This window comes from Danio rerio, chromosome 4, assembly GCF_049306965.1.
Source record: "Danio rerio strain Tuebingen ecotype United States chromosome 4, GRCz12tu, whole genome shotgun sequence".
Lineage (NCBI taxonomy): Eukaryota > Metazoa > Chordata > Actinopteri > Cypriniformes > Danionidae > Danio > Danio rerio.
In genome coordinates, this window is record NC_133179.1 from 74,493,319 (window position 1) to 74,514,718 (window position 21,400).

Here is a 21,400-nt window from a genome sequence, read left to right on the forward strand (position 1 = left end):
CCCTGAAGTCTCGCCTGGAGTCACACAGGAACGTTGTGTACCTGGCTGTATATCCTTTAAGCGAAGAGAAACCAACACAAATTTATAATGTCACCACCTTCCGAGTGACCCGAAGGTCCGTTCTGAATGGATAGTGAAAATAAAAAGGGATATCGGACCTCAGTTTCAGCTAAGTTAAGGGAAATGGCACTAGCTAGCTAACGTTATCCTTCCCAAACACACATTTTAGATGCCATTAATCAAACTCAAGTTAGTGAACTGATTCCTTCAGTATATTAGACTCATCACGATACTAAATTTCAGTTTTGCCACACGGTATATGAATTTCTTCCCACTGCAGCCTCACTTCAGTGTTTAAAATGCCGGCCACGTGAAATAAGCGTATTAGTTACCCTCTTTAACACAGACATGTACAGGCATCTTAACCAAAGTCTTCTTTAATACAATAAAAAACAAACAGTTTTATAATGTACACATAAAAATACAGTACCAGTGCAAAACACCATTACATTTGGTGATACCTGATTCAGTTTGAGCCACTTCTTCAAATTTAAAGCGGAATTACGAACACATACACACGTTCAAGTATATCAGCGGTGTGAAGTAACACTCAAATTAGTGTAACTGGCTAGGTTTTCTCAGGAATTGTGCTTTACTAAGTAGTTTTCTAAATGTGTACTTTACTATGTTTACTTGAGTACATGTTTAGTTCTGTATCGAATGATGAGTCCTGCGATTCCCGTCCAATCAAACAGCATCATACAGAACAACCTCAAGAGACTACATCAACACACGCAATGACAGAGAGTGTTTAGATGCACGTCACTACTGAAAAGATGATGAATATCTGCTGCATGAGGACTGATATGGCCTTAAGCCTGATTTATACTTCTGCGTCAAGTGACCGGCGTAACCCATGGCGCAGGCAACGCGAGTGGCTGTGCATTTATACTGCTGCTGCTGTCTCTGTTGGTCTGCATTAACACTTCCGAAACGCTAGTTGGCAGTGAGGTGTTAATGCTCCTCTGTGTCGAGTTTCCTCGCTGCTGTTCTGCTTTTCCTGAACACTTCCGGGATGTACAAGTGACTCAAACTCGCTCATTTTGAGGCAGGAACCGGCGGACGTGCAACAACTTTAACTATGAGTTAAACACAAAACAAAACTTTCCATCCGGAGCTCCTTCACGGGACTCCACACTTGTAAACAATCGCTCGCGCCTTTCGCGTGGCTCTCGGTCCCGCCCAGACTCGTCAGCGCTACCAAGCCGACCAATCACAGAGCTTACGCTACGCGTCGTTGCGACGTGTAGTTACAATTTTTGAGAGGTGCACGTCAGCGACGGCGATGGCCACGGCAAAGGGCTATGCGTCAGCGCCGTAGCATACGCCGGCGTTTGACGCAGAAGTATAAATCAGGCTTTAAACAGTCACTAAATGCACTACAGAATGTTACGTTTTCAAACAAACACACAGATTCGATGTAAACACATCACACTGTAATACTCACTACTCCTGAGGGCTACTTTTACTCATACTCATTACTGAGTAATATTTATAACAGATACTTTTACTTGCACTACATTTTTGGGCAAGTAATGGCACTTTTACTAGAGTATGATTTTTCTTGTGTACTCTTTCCACCACTGATAGACACACACGCACACACACACACACACACACATATATATATATATATAATGCTCAATTGCTATGGCATCATCTCTCTCAAAACAGATGAAAAAATACTAACAGCATTGCTTTTGACTTAAATTGTGTGAAATAACTACATTTGAGTCTTTAAATCTGATAATGGCCCATATCATGTGGTCAGTCGTTCACACCATAACAGATGCTGGAATATTCTCCAGAATTGTAATTCTTCCTAGTTTTAATCATAATATTTTTAGTTTGAAAGATCAGTTAAAGTCTGTAACAGCAGTGCTTCTCCATGACGAGGCTCCGTCAGTCAGAACGAGGACCTGGAATATGAAGGATTATTAATAATCATGTTACATATTCAGTGTTTCAATATAATATATATCTTGTAAAGTATAAAGTTAGCGTAATAATAATAAAACAAAAACTTACCATCAGTAAATTGCTACTAGATTCTTCTCTATCGAAATAAAACAGAGTAGTTAATGGAAAAGTAAAACACAGGCCACTGTATTGAGTTTGTTCAGTAGCTGTTGTGCTGACAATACACAGGCCAACGTTTTAAATGATGTTGCTGGGCAACTTTGAGAAATGATGTCATCAATCACCAATCAGGTGAGGTAATGACAACTAATTAGTACAATGGGATTCAGATCTAACTTGATTATCAAGATGGCCAGTCATCTGCTGTGTGTACGACTATTGTTTATCCATTGTTTAGGGTTATTTTTTTTAAACTGTCAAGTCAACGCAACATAATTCAGTTCTGTGTACAGCACACTGTTGGAAATAACCCTGCTGAAAATAACAACTTAGGCTGGTTTTAGAGGGGTTTTGGCCTTCCAGGCTGGTTTCCAGCCATTTCCAGCTTGGTCTTAGCTGGTCAGGCTGGGGAAGACGAGCTAAAGCCAGCTTGACAAGCCTAGCCAAGCTGGGAGCCCAGCCAAAACCAGCTATTTCCATGATGGTCATTCCAGGATTTAGCTGGTCATTTTCCAGCCTGACCAGCTAAGACCAGGCTTGAAATGGTTGGAAACCAGCCTGGAAGGCCAAAACCCCTCTAAAACCAGGCTGGTCGACCAGCTAAAACCAGGAAACCAGCTTAGGCTTATGAAGGTAATTGTAATTATTCTGTGTTTGTCTGAGGTAATTAGTCTACTGAAATGTGTATATTCCATTCAAAGTATGAAGCGTATCGGTCAGTTCTTGTCTTAAAAGCTGACATGTTTTTATCTGGGAGCGCCTGGAAAACGTGAGTGCATCTCCAGCAGTTGATCTTCTTGCACAGACATGCTGGATTCACCTGATTTGTTGACAAATGGGTTGTGGATCTATTCCCTGGCAGTGGAGCCAGCGGAGCAAATATAGCCCGGCAACATTGCTCTAAAGGTTGCCCTGTGTGTCATCAGCATTATAGGTGAGTATCTCCACTTTGTCTCATATCTCCAGACCTGTTTTAGTCTTGTAGTAAATGTATCCAGCGGTGGCAATGATGATTCCCAGCACCGCGGAGGCATCTCCGGCAGCAGATAACAGCTGAAAATCCCACTCAAACTCATGGACAGGGGGCTCTGTGGGGGACACATGGCACTCATTATCACTGTATTCACTGTAAACAGGGGCGTCTGAGCAAAGAGAGGATACAGGGGACCACCCCACACCAACATCAACTTTAATGTTTAACCTTGGATTTTGGTGTAATACAAAATAATTCGCCAATTTAGCAATGAGTTGAATGTCAAAGTGTTGTGACTCACTCCAGTCAATGACTACAGGTCCGGTCAAGCTGGAGTGCTCCACCATACAGGAGATGGTCTCTCCAGATTTGGGGCTGAACACCAGCTCAGAGTGACTCTGGTAGTACCAGTCTCCATTGGGCATCTGCTCGCTGGAGGTCACGTCTGACACCACTCTTCCATCTCTCAGCCAGGACATTTTGATTTGCTGAGGGTAGAAGTCATAGGCACTGCACCTCAGCAGATACGGGTGTCTGCTATCGCCCTTCTGCACCAAACTCAGGTTCACCTTCGGCATCACTGAACCAACAAACACCACAGTCAACATCTGAGCAAACATTATTATGATAACGCTTTACATTGGTGTTCATGAGACTTCTTTATAATCATGATGTGGCATACAATCCTAAATCAGAAAACCTTGGGACAGTATGAAAAACTTTCCTGTCGTTCAGACTAGCAACACATTCCAAAACAGCTGTGACAGGAGCAGTTTAGGGCAGTAACCGGGTCAACTGGTGAATGATGATGTGATGTGAAACAGGTGATGTCAACAGGTGATTGTCATTATCATTTGGTATAAAAGCAGCATCCATAAAAGGTCTGGTCCTTAAGGAGCAAAGATGGGTCGAGGATCTCCAGTTTACCTATAAACATGTTGGGAAATTACTGAAATGATGAAAAACAATGTTCCTCAGAGAAAGAGAGGCAGACATTTGGATATTTCACCTTTAGCAATGCATAAGCTAATTAAAAGATTTAAAGAATCTGGTGAAATTTCAGTGCTTAATGGACAAGAGCGCAAGCCTAAGCTGAACAACCGTGATCTCGTGATTCCCCAGGCGGCGCTGCATCGGGAATCCTCATTCATCGATAACCCATATCACCACACGGGCTCAGGGTTACTGCGGTAAACCTTTTAGTTACATCCACCAATGCCAGTGAAAACTGTAGTGTGCCCAAAGGAAGCCCTATGTTAACAGTGTCCAGAATCATCGTCGATATCTCTGGGTTCGGAGGCATCTTGGATGGACCATCACATAGTGGTAAATACATTACTCTTCCAACTTTTTTGAAATGTGTTGCATGAACCAAAATTGGGATACATGTTTATTTTGAAAATAAAAATCACAAGGAACACATTAAATAATGTCTGTCGTATTGTCTGCTATGAAATACAAGTCAACGTAATTTAGAAATCAATTCTTTTTTTATTTGCGTCTTCCATACTGTCCCAACTTTTTCTCGATTTGCTGTTGTTATAAATGTAAAGGACATTTCATGCATGCTTGTGACAACAGTCAATAACTGTTATTCTCTCAGTCGTCAATTTAAATGCAAAGATGACACTGACCCAGCAGTTTAGTCTGATTTACAGCAGGACCCAGCATTTTTTAGTGCGTTCAAGACTTGGATTATCAGTTTTTCTTTTTTTGTTGTTATTTTTAATTGTACTTTCAATAACTTTATTTAAAATTTAACTAATTAGGTTGTGAGAATTGTTGTTGTTTTTTCCTCTACAAATGATATTTAGTCATTTATTATTATTAAAGTCTTTGACTTGGGTTGACAAATCATTATTTAAATTATAGGCTAATTGAGAAGAATATCAATTGCCTTCAAACAACTTTATCACTGTGTCCTAAACAGATACGACATGAAGACATGCGATTACAAATATATTCTCCGCTTTGTCTGCCCGGTGCTTATTATACAGTACAACATGGATAATTCAGCTTTTTAGGCAGGGAATTGGGCTCACAGTGGGAATCCTGTCTTTGTTATGACAACCTGCAATAACATCCAGCTGCAGGTCCGTAGAACCACACACATTTCAGGCACACACGATCTAGGCAAACTATATATGGTTACAACGAATGTTAATGTCATCGTCATCAATATTTTTTTATATTGTTAATCAATAGCGTAATAAACAATAGTGTATACTATTTCACAAATATGGCGATCATAAGCAACAAGCGAATGGGGTACTATTGTTTCCGATCGCCATTGATTATAATAGACTGGTGATTATTAGGCATTATTATTATCAGCTAGTGTGTGGTGTGCTGTGGTGTCATCCATCCCCACACTGGTAGTGAATGAGGAGATTCCCCTGAAAATGTGTAAAAAGCTTTGAGTGTCCAGAAAAGCGCTATATAAATGTAAAAAATTATTATTAAACAAACTGTCACGAATCTTTTTATAAACATAATGAGGCCATTATAACTGTGTCATGAATTTTATCGTTTTAATTGACCTCAACTGCAGTGCTTCAAATTGAATTCGTCATCACGTCATTTTAATGAAGACGTTATAAACTGTCTTAAACTATAAAATAATAAACTATAGACGTTATATTTGACAGAATACTGACATTTGACTAAAATATTTTAACCACAAACTCAGGTTGTTCCACTGAAAAAAAGTAAAATATTATTGATACCATTGTAATGGCCTCATGATGACAATCATGTTTATGACAGATTTATGACAACTTATGTTGCCTTGATAATGTCATAACAAAGACAACTCAAACAACGTCATCTTTCCATTATAAATGACAGAACTGAGCGAATGACACTTGGTGACTGTATACTATAAGCATGTATACAATCTCATTTATATTCATGACAGTTATAAATGTGTTATAACAGTCTTATGAACACCGTCTTGAGGTAAAGTGTTACCAAAATGTATTATTTCAGCCGTCATTTCTCTTGATCATAAATGTTTAAATCAATAGATCTGAGTGTTGTCCCACACACCTGCTTTATCAAAGACCGCTGATTCGTATATTTCAGCATTATGTCTGCAGAATATATCAACTTCAGCTCTCAACTGCTGTAAATAGGCTTCATTTTTGTTAAAGTTCTCTGCAAATTTAACTCCTTGCTCAGTATAACCTACAAAAATCCCCACAGTGCTGTTGAACTGAAGAAACATCCATTTATTGAAGTTAAAGCTGAGAATGAACACCATGTCACTCAAATCAGGATAGCTGTAGATGCACTGTGACCACGTGGAGAAATAATATCCATCTGCTGAAAAATAACATCTTCATTAGTATATTTAGACAATAAAAACACATCAGCAAGCTTCTGTTAGTCATATACACTCACCGGCCACTTTATTAGGCACACCTGTCCAACTGCTTGCTAACGCAAATTTCTAATCAGCCAATCACATGGCAGCAGCTCACTGCATTTAGGCATGTAGACATGGTCAAGACGATCTGCTGCAGTTCAAAGCGAGCATCAGAATGGGGAAGAAAGGGGATTTAAGGTACTTTGAACGTGGCATGGTTGCTGCTGCTAGTCAGGCTGCTCTGAGTATTTCAGAAACTGCTGATCTACTGGCATTTTCACGCACAACCATCTCTAGGGTTTACAGAGAATGGTCCGACAAAGAGGAAATATCCAGTGAGCGGCAGTTCTGTGGGTGCAGATGCCTTGTTGATGAGGTCAGAGGAGAATGGCCAGACTGGTTCCAGCTGATAGAAAGGCAACAGTAACTCAAATAAGCACTCGTTACAACCGAGCTCTGCAGAAGAGCATCTCTGAACACACAACACGTCCAACCTTGAGGCGGATGGGCTACAGCAGCAGAAGAGCACACCGGGTGCCGCTCCTGTCAGCTAAGAACAGGAAACTGAGGCTACAATTTGTCATGTTATAAAGCCTGAATCATCTCAGACTGGTTTCCTGAACATGACGATGAGTTCACTGTACTCAAATGGCCTCCACAGTCACCAGAGCTCAATCCAATAGAGCAGCTTTGGGATGTGGTGGAACGGGAGATTGGCATCATGGATGTGCAGCCGACAAATCTGCAGCAACTGTGTGATGCTATCATGTCAATATGGAGCAAAATCTCTGAGGAATATTTCCAGCTTGTTGAATCTACGCCATGAAAAATCAAGGCAGTTCCACACAGTCCAACCTGGTACTAGTAAGGTGTACCTAATAAAGTGGCCGGTGAGTGTACACCTACTTACTTACATTTTTTGACTTGTTTCTAGTCAAAATATCCAGCAATTCTGAAATCATGAAGTATTATATAGACAAGCAAAACTTGTTTTAGGAAATAATGAGTGAAAATGAAGCGAGTTTTTCCTTAAAACAAGCCAACGAGAATAATCTGATGTCCAAAGGAAAATCTAGATTATTCTTCTGACCACATTGGCAGATTATTTTGCTTGTTTTATGGGAAAAACTCACTTAATTTTGACTCATTATTTCTTAAAACAAGACAAGATGTTGTGCATGTCTAGAATATGCCTCTATAGATTTAAGAGTGTTTAGATATTTGGACTAGAAACAAGTCAAAGTTTGTAGTGTATTTTACTACATTCGATGGTACAGAGAAATCATAACAACAATGATAAAGAAAACATGCTCACACTTTATTTTGAAGAACAATTCTCACTATTTACTTTCACTTTTAGCTCATTATGAGCTCATTATTTGCTTATGAATAGTTATTAAAGCATTAGATTAGGATTAGGTATTGTGTAGGATTAGAGATCATGCAGAATATGAGCTTTATGAGCGCTAATAAACAGCCAGTCTTCATAATAGGTAGACATAAAGTAATAGTGAAAATCGGTACTTAAACTAAAGTGTTACCGAAAACATTTAAAGTCTTAGCAGTTCCCAAATAAAATAAAACACATTAATAGTTCATCAGTATAACTACAGCTACTAATGTCCTCAGAAACTCTAAGTTTTCTCACCTGCTCCTGTGAACACAGACAGCATTAATAGGAGGTTTGCTGGTGACATTGTCTCTCTCTCTCTCCTCAAAACACAACTGAACAGACAAAAACACTGAGCTTTCTAATGTCACGGTCTGAAAACATCCAGCCAATCAGAGAGCTGCTCTACATGAGTCGACTGTCGCTAAGCAGATTTCTGCGTTCATTTTTAAATCATATGCAAAACCTGGTTTAACAGATTAAACATGACGACCTTTAAACTTACATTCCTGAGGAAAAACCCAACACATTCTTATTGTGAATACATGGCCCTGTATACTTTTCTAGACAGTGCAAATTATGTAGGCAGAGGTATGTGTGGCTGCATTTTGTCTTTAAAAGGAATGCTATGGGGTGATATGATGCAATCTTTTCACGCTAACAGCTGACTGCTTACCGCCGTGTGGACGGCTTGTGATGCCGGGGTTTGAGTCCAGTGAAGAATGGTTCCAGCAGCTAAAACAGTTCAAGCAGGTAAATAAGAGGCAAACAATAAAATAAACAAGTAAATGACGGTGAGGATATTGTAAGAATCGAAAACGGGGTAAAAATCAGGCGGCCACGAGGACTTTCCTTTCTCTGAATTGCTTTTCAAGACATTGTCCACTAGGTTTAGAGATGGGGTTAGACACGGGTCAATCAGTGCATTTTAAAACACTATTAGTTGGGTTTATGGAAGGGGATGGGTGGGTCAACCGGTGCTTTCACAACAATATCGGTTGGGCTTATGGAAGGGGGTGGGTGGGTCAACCGGTGCTTTTAAAACACTATCGGTTGGGTTTATGGAAGGGGATGGGTGGGTTAACCGGTGCTTTTACAACAATATCGGTTGGGTTTATGGAAGGGGGTGGGCACGGATCAATTGGTGCTTTTGAAAACACTTTTGGTTGGGTTTATGGAAGGGGTAGGCACGGGTCAACCTGTGCTTTTGAAAACACTGTCGGTTGGGTTTATGGAAGGGGGTGGGTGGGTCAACCGGTGCTTTTAAAACACTATCAGTTGGGTTAATGGAAGGGGGTGGGCACGGATCAATTGGTGCTTTTGAAAACACTATTGGTTGGGTTTATGGAAGGGGGTAGGCACGGGTCAACCTGTGCTTTTGAAAACACTGTTGGTTGGGTTTATGGAAGGGGTGAGCGCGGGTCAATTTGTGCTTTTGAAAACGCTATCGCTTGGGTTTAGGGAAGTGGATAGGTGGGGTTATCGGTCAATCAATCAGTCAGTTGACAGCGGCCTCTGGTGGATTTATGTGAGAACAGCAGGCATGAATGACACTCGCAAGACAAATTTGAAATCTGAAAAAGCATACACAGCGCCCTCTGGTGGATTCACAAAAACTGCAAAAAACGTAGCTCCTGAGATGTATTTGGTGCTCTCCGGAAATGTATGCAGGGGTGCATATCAATAATGTGCCTGGGTTGGAAAAACCTTTAATAAGCACTCCACGCTGTAAAATAAAAACAAACTAATAACTATGGTAAAAATGTGGCAGCCGTCACAAATATAATAGAAAAGGTCAAAGAAAGTTCATATTTTTACAATAAAATTCTGTATTTATTGATAAAGCTTTTATTTTTTCAATAAATTACCAATATTATTTCTTTATAGAGTCCTACACCAATGTTTTAAAGTTCTAAAATCATACCTCTGTAAAGATATGATGGAAACTATATAAAATACATTTAAAATTTTACAGTAAACTACTGTATATCATTAAATTATAGTGTCATACGTCAATATTATAAAGTATTAACATCATACCTTTACAAAAATATGACTTAAAGCATAAAATAAATGTAAACCTTTTACAGTAAACTACCGTATATCAATAATTCACGGTAAGACTTTATTTTGATGGTCCATTTGAGTATTAGTACACTGTCTGCTCCTTCAACAGACATTTAACTGACTATGAGAAACTTAGCAAGCACATGTCAACTTACACTAACCCCAACCGGGCAGTCTACTTATAATCTAATGAGTATTAGTTGCAATGTAACTTAAATTCAACAAACGGACCATCAAAATAAAACCTGACCTCTAATTTATAGTTAAACTGTCATAACACCAATGATTTAAAGTGCTAACATCCTTTATAACAAGTATGATAGAAAGTGCAAAAGAAAAAGAGTTACAGTAAACTACCAATTATCATTCATTTACAGTGTGATACACCAATGTTTTGAAGTATAAACATCTACACGTTATGCCTTTGTTACACAGACAAAAGCACAACCACAAGCCTGTGAGGATGTGAAAGTGAAAAGATGAACTGAAGCTCATCGAAAACAACCTTTCCCACAGTACAGTGAAACACATCATATAATAACATACAGAATATTTAAGAGGAGCTCAGTGTAATTTACATGAAACATTACCAAACTTACAATTAAAGTAATGCGATAAACATCATTTATTAACATTAAATATAGCAGAAAAACTCTACAAATAAAAAAAAACTACAAATAACCACAGTAAAGTCGACAAAACATGCAGGGAATTGTTAATTTAACGTATAATTTAAGAAAACTTACTGCTAACAGATTTGTACAGCTGTTTTTACTATTAAATCATGCCATTTTTTAGTTTTGGAGGACTTTTTTTATTAAAGTTCAGCAAAAGTAGCATGTAATAATACATACACACTCAGAAATAAAGGTACACGGGCTGTCACTGGCGTGGTTCCTTTTCAAAAGGTACCTAAAGAGTCCATATTAATATCTCAAGGGCACATATTTGTACCTAAAAAAGTACAAGAGTGTTCCTATTAACAATTGTAGGTACTAATATATACTATTAAGATACCAATGTGGACCCTTTAAGTACAAATGTGTACCTTTTGAAAAGGACAGCCTGTGTACCTTTATTTTTGAGAGTGTACAGAGGCATTTCTAATGTTGGTTAAGTCCAGAAAGAGCCTTTTATTAATACTTAAGTTCAATATTGCATCAAATACACTGATTAAACCATCTGATTGACCACAGTATTTAGCTGTTTATTCATTTCAGAGCAGAATCAGAACAGAAACTGTGCTGAATGTCAGTATCAGGGCTGTTTACATGTACAGTGTGCATTCCTCTACATTTGATCACCTCACTAGTGCACATTTCCTTATTCTTTAGCACAGATAACATCATTCTCTGCTGTCTGTGATACAGGGAAGTGGTTTTCCATAAAAGATTGCATCTTCATATTTTTACTGTAAAGACTGCTGGCTTCAGTTGTTTTTGGCGTTATAGAAATGCTGTTATAGCAGGTCTGGCGTGTTTATGACCACCATTATGGCCGTCAGTTTTTATCAATACAGTCTTTCAACCATTTCCAAGCAAAATGCAAAAGTATTTAAACATATCTATTACAAAATACACAGGGTAATTAATGCTATCTTTTTAAGGGAATTTAACTATTGGTGGGGATATTTCAGTAGTCAGTGGATGTTGGTGGGGACACGTCCCCTTCATCCAAATCCATTCCCCTGATTTACTATAAACAAACAGTGAAAATACGTTTACTACAGTATTTATTAATGTTTGCTAATGTGAAGTTGCTCGCTGTTAGTTCTCAGTGCATTGACTAATGTTAACAAGCATGACTTTGGATGTTAATAAGGCGTTAGTAAATGATGAACTGCTGTTCAAGACTGATCATCATCCAATTTATCATCATTTTAGAGTGTGACTAGATATATAAATGACAAATCAGTGGTAAAATATCTGCTTTATATCATTGTAAAGTGCTTTCCAGTTAGAAGTGCAAAGCAATACACACATATTTCAGTAAAACTGGACGTAGATATTTAGATATTTATTGGAAATATGGAAAAATAAGACACACAACACGTCCAACCTTGAAGCGGATGGGCTACAGCAGCAGAAGAGCACACCGGGTGCCGCTCCTGTCAGCTAAGAACAGGAAACTGAGGCTACAATTTGATTTGTTTCTAATTCAGTTGTTAGCATCATACGTTTCTGTTTTTCTACACATTTCAGTTACGGTTTGTTTGTTTGTTTTGCTATTGTCATGGTTGTGTAGACCTGGATGTTAATGGATCCACCTGCTTCGAATGCTATCACTTTATTGAACGGACGTTATCAGCTGATAGATATGGGCCAGTAGGGGCCTACTTGTAGGCTTAGAAGGCTGTTATCATCCATCCATATGGTTAATGAGCAACACTAATAGAGAAAGCAGATCTGTTTTTACATTACTTTGAGGGTTGGGGTAGGGGTAGACGTTAATAAAATACAATTAATGGGACATTTAATACATAACATAAATAATTCTCGTTAACTTCCGGCCACACACCCCTGTGGATGGATGATTACAGCCTTCTGAGCCTACTAGTAGGCCCCTGCTGATCCATATTTACACCCATTCAGACAGATAGTTACACCCGCCAGATTTTAGCCTGAACCCGGCCCCTCCCGCTTGTATTCCGCATCTGTTGTCCCGTTGCCTGACCCGCCTTGTTTTCAACCCCGCCGCAGTTGTTCCCATTAACGAGGGGAGGGGGGGGGGGGGGTGTACAAAACTGAAAACCACCTAGCTATACAGAGTCTATAACAAGCTGTCTGTATAAACACACACACACACACAGACAGCCTCATGCTCCCTCTCATTCCCACACACACACACACACACACACACACATAGACAGCAACAAACAATACAAACAACAATCAGCGATATTGTTAGACCGCCCGCTCCCATCCAAAATTACACCAGTTAGCGTCCGCTTCCGCACTTTATTCGGAAATTTATTCCTGTGCTGCAAGAAATCTGGTCGGGTCCCATGGTAATGCAGACCTCTATTTCAGTCAGCGTGGTCTGCTTTCAATTAGATCGTGGTTGAGGTTAGCTATATTAAATCCAGCCTGATCTCACGAGGAAACGTGAGTATTTTACGTTTTGTCAGTTTAGTGGCTAATTTGTACGAATTCGATTTTAATTCGAACATGATTTTAAAAAGGAGGCGTGGCACCCAACCCCACCCCTAACCGCCATTGGGAGTTGAGCAAATCATACTAAATTGCACGAATTAGATCATACGAATTATCCACTAAATCAAAAAGTGATGAATTGCCGTCAGATTGCGTTGATTAAATCAGTAATGCTGTTAAATAGTTGGTTTTACTGCTAAGATGTTCAGTGTATTATGATGCAGGTCTTACAATTTCTCATGCAGAAACGTTTATCTCTCTACAATGTTCAGAGTATTGCTAGTTTTCACTGTAAAAACTTTGCTATTGAGATGTTCAGTGTATTTTGATGCAAGAAATGTCATTAAAGCTGATTTTATTCATTATGAAAATAAACGTTTTGAAGTTATATGAACTGACACCTGTGGTTTTTACTACGCTGTAAAAAGTGATTAGTTACGTAACGCAAGTAAACCAATTGCCTTAAACGCAACAAGTTGACCACAAAGATAAAGTAAACCCATTGTAACTTAAGTTGACTTCAATTTTATTATTATGCTTTTTGATAACACATTTTTTTAAACTCAACTAATCCTTTTTTACAGCGTCAGACTGTTTTAACACGTCTGTTTTTAAATTATTACTGTAGTTATTGCAACATATACGGTGCTTCATTAAGTCCATCTACAATTATAACATGTATTGAATTTAGAAGACACAGTGAGTCTGGAAGAGCGGATTTATTTTAGTTACTGTCATTTTGCTAGATACAGATAAGCTGGGGAAAAAAGTAATTCGTTTACTTTTTTTAAGTGAATACAATTTGCATAATTATAAAAAATTAAGTCCCATTAACAGTTCCAAATTACAATGGGTTTACTCACATTATTTGTGTAAAGTCAACTTGTTGCTTTTAAGGCACTCTGTTTACTTGCTTTAAGCAACTAAACGCTTTTTACAGTGTAGTTCCCATGTTGCCATACAATTTAATTATGCATAATCAAGACTGTAGGTTAAGTACACTTTACTAGCATCGTTCCTCAGAGTACCGTTTCAGGTGAGGTAACTTTACTGACCTAAGTAAATGTGACTCAATATGAGCAAGAATGACTTTTTCTATATTAGTAAATACTAACGCGATAGCGTTGCGATTGCTTAATTGAATTATGCAAACTCGTTGAATTCAAGCAAGTAAACGAACAAATGACTTTTTACAGTGTACTTGTAAAAGATTGAAGTTCCACAATGTGTGCAGTTTATGACTTCTTTAGATTAAGCTTGATGAATTGCAGATGTAATGTTTAAAGCTGAAAATCGTTTAGATTTGATCATGGATAGTGTAAACAGCAAGCAGCGATATATGTCATAATCTTCAAGCTGAATGTTTGGTTTATTATGATAGAACAATATCTGGCTGATATATAACTATTCAAATCTGGACGTCCATAAACATGAAAATACCGAAGAGCAAAATATAGCAGCCTGATCTCACGAGGAAACGGAAGAATTTTACGTTTTGCCAGTTTAGTGGCTAATTCGTACACATTCAGTCGTATGAAATTGTACGATTTTAAAAAGGAGGCGTGGCACCCAACCCCACCCCTAAACCCAACCGTCATTGGGGCATGAGCAAATCGTACTAAATTGTACGAATTAGATCATACGAATTAGCCACTGAATCAAAAAGTGACGAATTGCTGTAAGATTGTGTTAAAAATACGCATTTATCCTTATTAAAATGTACATTTTAATATGTTTACAGTAGAACATTTACAGAACGTCTCCATGACATTTCATTTAATGATTTCTGGTATTAAAGAAAAATCAGTCATTTTTATTCAACATAAAACAAATCAGTCCCACTTTATATGAAGTGGCCTTAACTACTACACACTTCAAGTTTACACTTAGCTGATGATTGATAGTAAAGCTAGTTTGGCGTGCTGTCCTGGGAGAGAGCCCTGAGCTTATAAGATCCTCGAGCCCTGGGCTCCCTCCCGTTGCAAGGCGAGAGGGGAGTTTGAGCTCAGGTAGATCTCGAGGACTCCCCCTCTTGCTTGTTGTAGCTAAGTGTCAGATATGGATGCTGAAAGGTGTACTCAGAGTTTAGCTAAAGTATTTGGATTAATTGTTTAGGGTGCTTGTTTTTGAACTGTGGGAGGAAACAGAAGGACCCGGGGAAAACCCATGCGACCACGGGGAGAACGAGCAAACTCTGCACAGAAATGCCATCTGGTTTGGAAAGGAATTAAACCAGGGGCATTCTTGCTGTGAGGCAACAGCGCTAATCGCTGGCCACCGTGACGCCCGTTTGAAAGGAGGGAAAGTAGGGTTGGGTGGGGGGGTTTCTTCAAGACGAAGCTATTGAGATAAGAAAAGTCTGGTTATTTATAGTGAGTTAAGGATCGTCTGATAGGATAATCAGTCATTAGCTAAAGTTGGAACAGCCATGAACGATCATAAGCACGGGATCCTCTCGAAATTTGTTTATAAATAAACTTCACTTAAAACACCATAATGTATTGCAGAACACAATACTGGATACAGGAAGGGTCAGGTTTGGTGGAATGGGTAGGTTTAAGTGTGGGTTGAGATGTGCCGGTAGTCAAGAGTGTAAATAAAGATGTAACTACGTTACATGTATTTAATTAATCATAAGTACATGCACTTACACAATAAGTACATACTGTAGTAACAAATGATTCACTTGCATTTTGCTTAAGGCCACTTCATATAAAGTGTGAGCAACACATCAAGCATTAAAGCAGACCTTTGTGTTTCCGTAATTCATCCGTCATCTGAAACCACACACAGATGCAGGGTGTGTCAGTAATCAAACTCCCACTCAGAGTTTCTTTATTGGTAGAACTGCATTAGTTTCTTCTTGCTCACTGCCGTGTCGGAGACGTCAGCTGTAGATCCTTTAATAAAGAAATAGATCCCCGTGGCCAGTCCCAGCAGTCCCACTGTAAATCCCAGTCCAGAGAGCAGAACCGGAGTCAGGCAGGGGCTCAGGACGCCCCCCTGCGGCACAACTGAGGAAAGATGGAGGACAGATGTTTATTAAGAGAGAAAATGCATGTTTATCACCAGGGCCAGACTCAACACGTGCAAGCTTTTGCTCTATTTATGTGCAGAATTTTGTAATAAATAAATTGGTAATCTGTATCGATAGTATAGAAGCTGGAAACCTAACATGTAATATATATATATAAGTACAGAAATTGTGTTTAGAAATATACAGGAGGGCTAACAATTGTACATCATTCACACAAAAAAACCTAAATGTCTATATTTTCATTGGTTCTATCTGTAATCCTCTTCTCACCCCATAGTTTGGTCTGCGGTTGTTCCTGGAGGGCTGCGTGGTTGACCGTGCAGCCGTAAATGTCTCCCGCTGCAGGACGGATCTTCAGGCTGGAGAACATGTGGAAGGTTTGATCGCTCCTGGGCCGGTACTGGCTCACATCCACTCCTTCGGTCACCTTCACATTATTCCTGCTCCACGAGACGTCCACTGGCGGAGGGAAAAACCCGGTCACGTGGCAGATGAGCACATTATCCACACCCAGCAGCACTTCATTCCTGGGGTAGATGGAGGTCTCTGGAGGCTCTGTCAACACGGAGAACATTTACTTCCAAACAGTGTCATGTAAACGTTAAAGAAACAGTTCACACAAAAGGGATCACTAGCTGTGTTTGCATTCAAAGATGCTAATTAGATTCATGCGCACAACTGTAATATTGCATAAAAGCAGCGTCAATACAGTTTTTTACATTTAATGAGAAACAAACGAGGACTAAATCAACACTTCTTGATGAACTGTCACAGAACCAACCCAAGCTCATTCTGGAAATGTACGACGTTGGACGACGACCGGGATCGAGTCCGGGGAACAGCAGGTTCCGAAAATCAGGTAAGACGAAAAACGGAATCCGAAAAATAAGGGCGAGAACGCGGCAGGATCCGAAAACGCGGCCGAAATCAAAGACGAGGGCTTTTGCTTTTTTTTTCTGGACGGCTTTTGTGAACCGTCGCTCTGGTATAGGGAAGGAGGAGAAAGAGGAGGGCGGCCAAATCGGCGGCTATTCGCGCGAGAACGGCGCGGGCGCAAATGGCGCGCACTCCAGAGAGGCGCCCGAGACGCGAAAAAGCGCGCACAGCGGCCTCTCACGGATCCGCGAAAACAAAAAACGCTCGAATACCTACCTCCAGGGACATAAATCGCGGTCCGCAGAAACGTTTGCGGGGCTACGTTTCCACAATGAGCCCGGGTTGCACAGAACTGTTGTTTAATGTGCCACTCTGGCGTTTGTTCTCTAACAAATGAGCTGCGCCTCAGAAGACGAAATGCAATGAACGCGGTGAATGTGGTGGCTTCTGGAGGCATGAGACGGGAGCGCAGACAGATGCTCAAGAACAATAATAATAGACGAAGACTAATAGTGAAGCACTGATGACGGACTGACAGAAGGCTGAGGCTTTTTACAATAAGCACAACAACATTTCACATCTGCAACAGTTGAACGCTGGAAACACGGAGAGCTGCAGATCAACAATAATGACGCGAAGACCCTCACACACATAAAGTCAAGCAAAGTCATTAATTGACAGGGGTATGATGATCTTCCATAGAATCGTTATTGACTTGAGTTTCTTCTGTTGAACACAGAAGATGTTTTGAAGAAAGCTGATGGCACTGACTGACTTCTATTGTCATTTTTTCCTAGCATGTAAGTCAATATGCATAAGCTAAATTAATTTACTATTGAAACTAGATCAGATCTTATTTAGATATGAGAGTCATGTTATTGACTGTCCAGCCTGATCTCACGAGGAAACGTAAGTATTAAACGTTTTGTCAGTTTAGTGGCTGATTTGTTCGAGTTCAGTCGTGCGAAAATGTACGATTTAAAAAAGGAGGCGTGGCAGCTAACCCCACCCCTTAACCCAACTCTCATTGAGAGATGAGCAAATCGTACTAAATTGTACGAATTAGATCATACGAATTCATACGAATTAGCCACTGAATCAAAAAGTTACGAATTGCCTGTGTTGGACTGTCTGGGTCCAGGAAATCAATTGTCCTGTGTAAAAACCAGAGGGATGCTTTTGAATTTGCCTACTACTCGAGTAGGAACTACATTTGAATTTACTACATGGCGTTTAGAAAAGTATAGCTGTAAAGTATGAATGTGAACAGTGTGGATTTACATTTTTCCAGTGGTGTAAAGATGAAAAATCATACTCAAGTAAAAGTACCATTACTTGCCTAAAACGGTAGTGCGAGTGAAAGTATCTGTCGTGAATATTACTCAAAGTATGAGTCAAAAGTAGCCCTTTTGAAAGTACTCAAGATTAGTGAGTCGTTAATATTACAATGTAAAAACCTGTGGATGTGTGTAAACGTAATATTCTGTAGTGGATTAGATAGACCACCAGGAACACATCATCATAAGTTAATATTAGGTTAGATTTAGGTTGTGATGTCAGGTGACCCAAATTTAAGTCTAGCCAGCGTCCAACATTATTTTAATGTCCAATAATGACGTTGATATTTGGTTGATTTTAGGTTTTGTTAGAAAGTGACCAAAGTCCATCGTTGAGCCAACATCTTAAACCAACATCATATTGACAACAAATACTGACATTTATTCATCAGGTGACAACCAAAATCCAATGTCGGATATACGTCATAGTGGTAACGTCCACCCAACGTCAAGCTGTAACATCATTAGACGTTGATATTTGGTTGATTTTAGGTTGGGAATTGACGTCGGGTGGGCACTTCAGATCATGTTGAAAGGGGATGTGGTTACTTTACACAACTAAAATCAGCAACTGCACATGTTTAAGTTCAGTTTACTTCGATTATGACTTTAGTCCGATAAATGTAATCAAGCATTGCTGTTTGTATGGTGTAGATTTTAATCAGAGCATTGTATTCATCGCATTTAAATTGGAGCATAGGTGTCCATGTAAACATACTGACTGTTGAACCCGATTCTCATGATCTAGTTTTAGATCTTATTAGATATCTTATTTTCAACATGTTTTAACTTTGCCAATACAGCACTTCGGATCCAGCCAAAGTGTTGAAAGTGCTCTATTAACAAAAAGGGGAGTCAATGCGTGCCATCAACCAACATTCTTCAAAATTTCTTCTCAACAGAACAAACAAACTCATAAAGGTTTTAAACACACACACACACACACACACACAGATGACGTAATATTCTCTATTTGTGTGAACTATCGTTTTATGAAAAACTGTATACTTCACAATAAACACTCATGTCGTACCCATTTCCTCAGGAGGGCTGTTGTAAGCTTTAATAGAGGTGGCTAGGTTTTGTTTGCATACTTCTTGATCCGCAACACTCTCTTCATATGCTCCTGGGAAACTTAGAGGATCTGCAAACTCAGGCAACGTAGCTACTCCCTGCTTTAGTTTGAAGTCAGAATGCCACATCTCCTCTCCCTCAGATCCATACAGCGCCTCCTTTTCTGTGTCGGAGCATCCATTGAACATGAAAAGGTTGTGTTTGACTGAAATAAGAGACAGTGCATTAGGAAGATCCACAGGTTAGATTTTACTATGCACACAAGATCGAATTGTTGGTCATTAAATTAAAGCACAAGCATTGCAATGATTTAAAAGGGGAGTTCCTCGGGTTTCATGGTTCTAGACATGAGTTCTAACAAATGAAGATATTTTGAAGAATGCAGCTATTCACTTCCATGCTAAGAAAAAGACACTGTGGGTATTAATGTGTGCCAGCATCCAGCATTCTGCAAAATATCTTCTTTAGTGTTCAACAGAAGAAAGAAACTCAAGGTTTGGAACATGTAACGGATGAGTAAATGATGACTGAATGTTCAGTTCTGGGTGAACTGTGCTGTTGTATTATAATAGTATGCATTATCAGCGCTGTTCTGATGATTTTATGCATAATTTATAAGTTATATGACTGTTTAGAGGAGATGCTGTAGTGTCCCTGATGAAAAATCCAGCTTAAACCAGCCTAGGCTGGTTGGCTGGTTTTAGCTGGTTGACCAGCCTGGTTTTAGAGGGGTTTTGGCCATTTCCAGGCTGGTTTCCAGCCATTTCCAGCCTGGTCTTAGCTGGTCAGGCTGAAAAATGACCAGCTAAAACCAGCTTTACCAGCCTGGTTTAAGCTGGATATAGCTGGTTTTGGCTGGACTCCCAGCTTAGCTAGGCTGGTTTTAGCTGGTCATCTCACAGACTGACCAGCTAAGTCCAGCTTGGAAGTGACCAAAACCCCTCTAAAACCATCCTGGTCGACCAGCTAAAACCTAGGCTGGTTTAAGCTGGATTTTTCAGCAGTGGTACTACATTGTTTACTAGAGTAAACTGGTGTATTGAAGTATAATATAGCATAGAGTTGTAGAAAGCTATACAGCAGTGGGTCATTTGTTTATATGACTATAGTTGTTGACTATCGTCACCACAACAGATTAAATACTTCACTATAGTGTTGTTCAAAAACCCCTGTTTACTATAGATTACTACAGTATTTCTAGTACATATGAAAGCTTAATGGTGTAACACATCATACAGAGTTTTCCTATTACAAATCCTCAAATGAAGTTACCTCGAGCATGGGTTGAGAGGACAACAGTGAAGGCGAGTAGCAGCAGGTACAGCAGCTCCATCTTTGCAGGCGACGCTGGAACAAACAGAGGAACAAACTCGAAGCGAATGTGAGCAGACTGTAATTCTTCTGAGCTGGGTTTCAGTTTCGTCAGCTCATCCTCCACTCACAATCTGGCCTCGCCGTGAGCCTGCTGTTTCTGGGGAAAACCAGATCTTCCTGTTTCAGGAAGCTGTAGCTTAAAGGTGCAGTAGGTGATTGCCTCCGGAAACGTGTGTTGCTTAAAGTGTCTTCATATTCCAATAGTAATGATTAAAGTTAATGATCTAAATATATTTATATATATATTTTTATATTTTGGGAAAGGCATAAAATTAAAAAGTGTTCATCCAATTAAATAGAGTCAGGCTGACATCTCTCATAATTCCGATAAGTAGCTCAAACTGTCTGCGCTTCACTGTCTGAGCACTTAGGTTGTAATGTTAACTCACAGCTCTGATGTGAACGGCTGAACACACACACACACACACACACACACACACACACAATAATCAACACACTTGTGTTTTGAATTGGAAGTTGCATAATAATAGTTGTGTGCATAAAATGTCGTTCACAAATACAAAATGACAGACACACGGGTGCACGGCAAATTTGATAGCATCTTCGCTCGACAACCACAAGTCGGCACTCACAACCTCTCAGATTCGCCAGTT

General features: G+C 39.5%; 2 protein-coding genes and 1 long non-coding RNA gene across 9 annotated transcripts; 1 reads left to right on the plus strand and 2 right to left on the minus strand.

Annotated features, from left to right (window-relative positions):
* Window positions 1-421: 421 nt before the first annotated feature.
* On the minus strand, window positions 422-8,206 carry mhc2d4b (major histocompatibility complex class II d4b). Of its 5 annotated transcripts, none has more exons than XR_012402649.1 (7): window positions 8,128-8,206; window positions 6,161-6,433; window positions 3,414-3,692; window positions 3,108-3,227; window positions 2,089-2,116; window positions 1,426-1,979; window positions 422-878 (listed from the first exon to the last, which is right to left on the minus strand). XR_012402649.1 is itself a non-coding variant. In XM_002661896.8 (6 exons), exons 1-5 carry the CDS (start codon window positions 8,174-8,176, stop codon window positions 2,091-2,093), a joined length of 747 nt encoding a protein of 248 aa, XP_002661942.3. In that variant the 5' UTR covers window positions 8,177-8,206; the 3' UTR covers window positions 422-1,979; window positions 2,089-2,090. The 5 variants fall into 5 exon arrangements, 2 of the variants coding, with proteins under 2 accessions (XP_002661942.3, XP_005168179.1); XR_012402648.1 differs by having other exon boundaries at window positions 6,161-6,436; XR_012402650.1 differs by having other exon boundaries at window positions 3,414-4,801; window positions 5,588-6,436.
* On the plus strand, window positions 7,457-19,374 carry LOC141381945 (uncharacterized). The gene is made up of 2 exons (XR_012402856.1): window positions 7,457-8,622; window positions 16,403-19,374. It is a non-coding gene; the product is annotated as an uncharacterized lncRNA (long non-coding RNA).
* zgc:123107 lies at window positions 11,940-20,901 on the minus strand. 3 transcript variants are annotated; one of them, NM_001037404.2, is given in 5 exon segments: window positions 14,776-14,961; window positions 15,572-16,102; window positions 16,396-16,680; window positions 19,372-19,617; window positions 20,685-20,782. In NM_001037404.2, coding segments are annotated over 4 exon segments (771 nt in total). In that variant the 5' UTR covers window positions 20,746-20,782; the 3' UTR covers window positions 14,776-14,961; window positions 15,572-15,923.
* Between the last annotated feature and the right edge of the window lie 499 nt (window positions 20,902-21,400).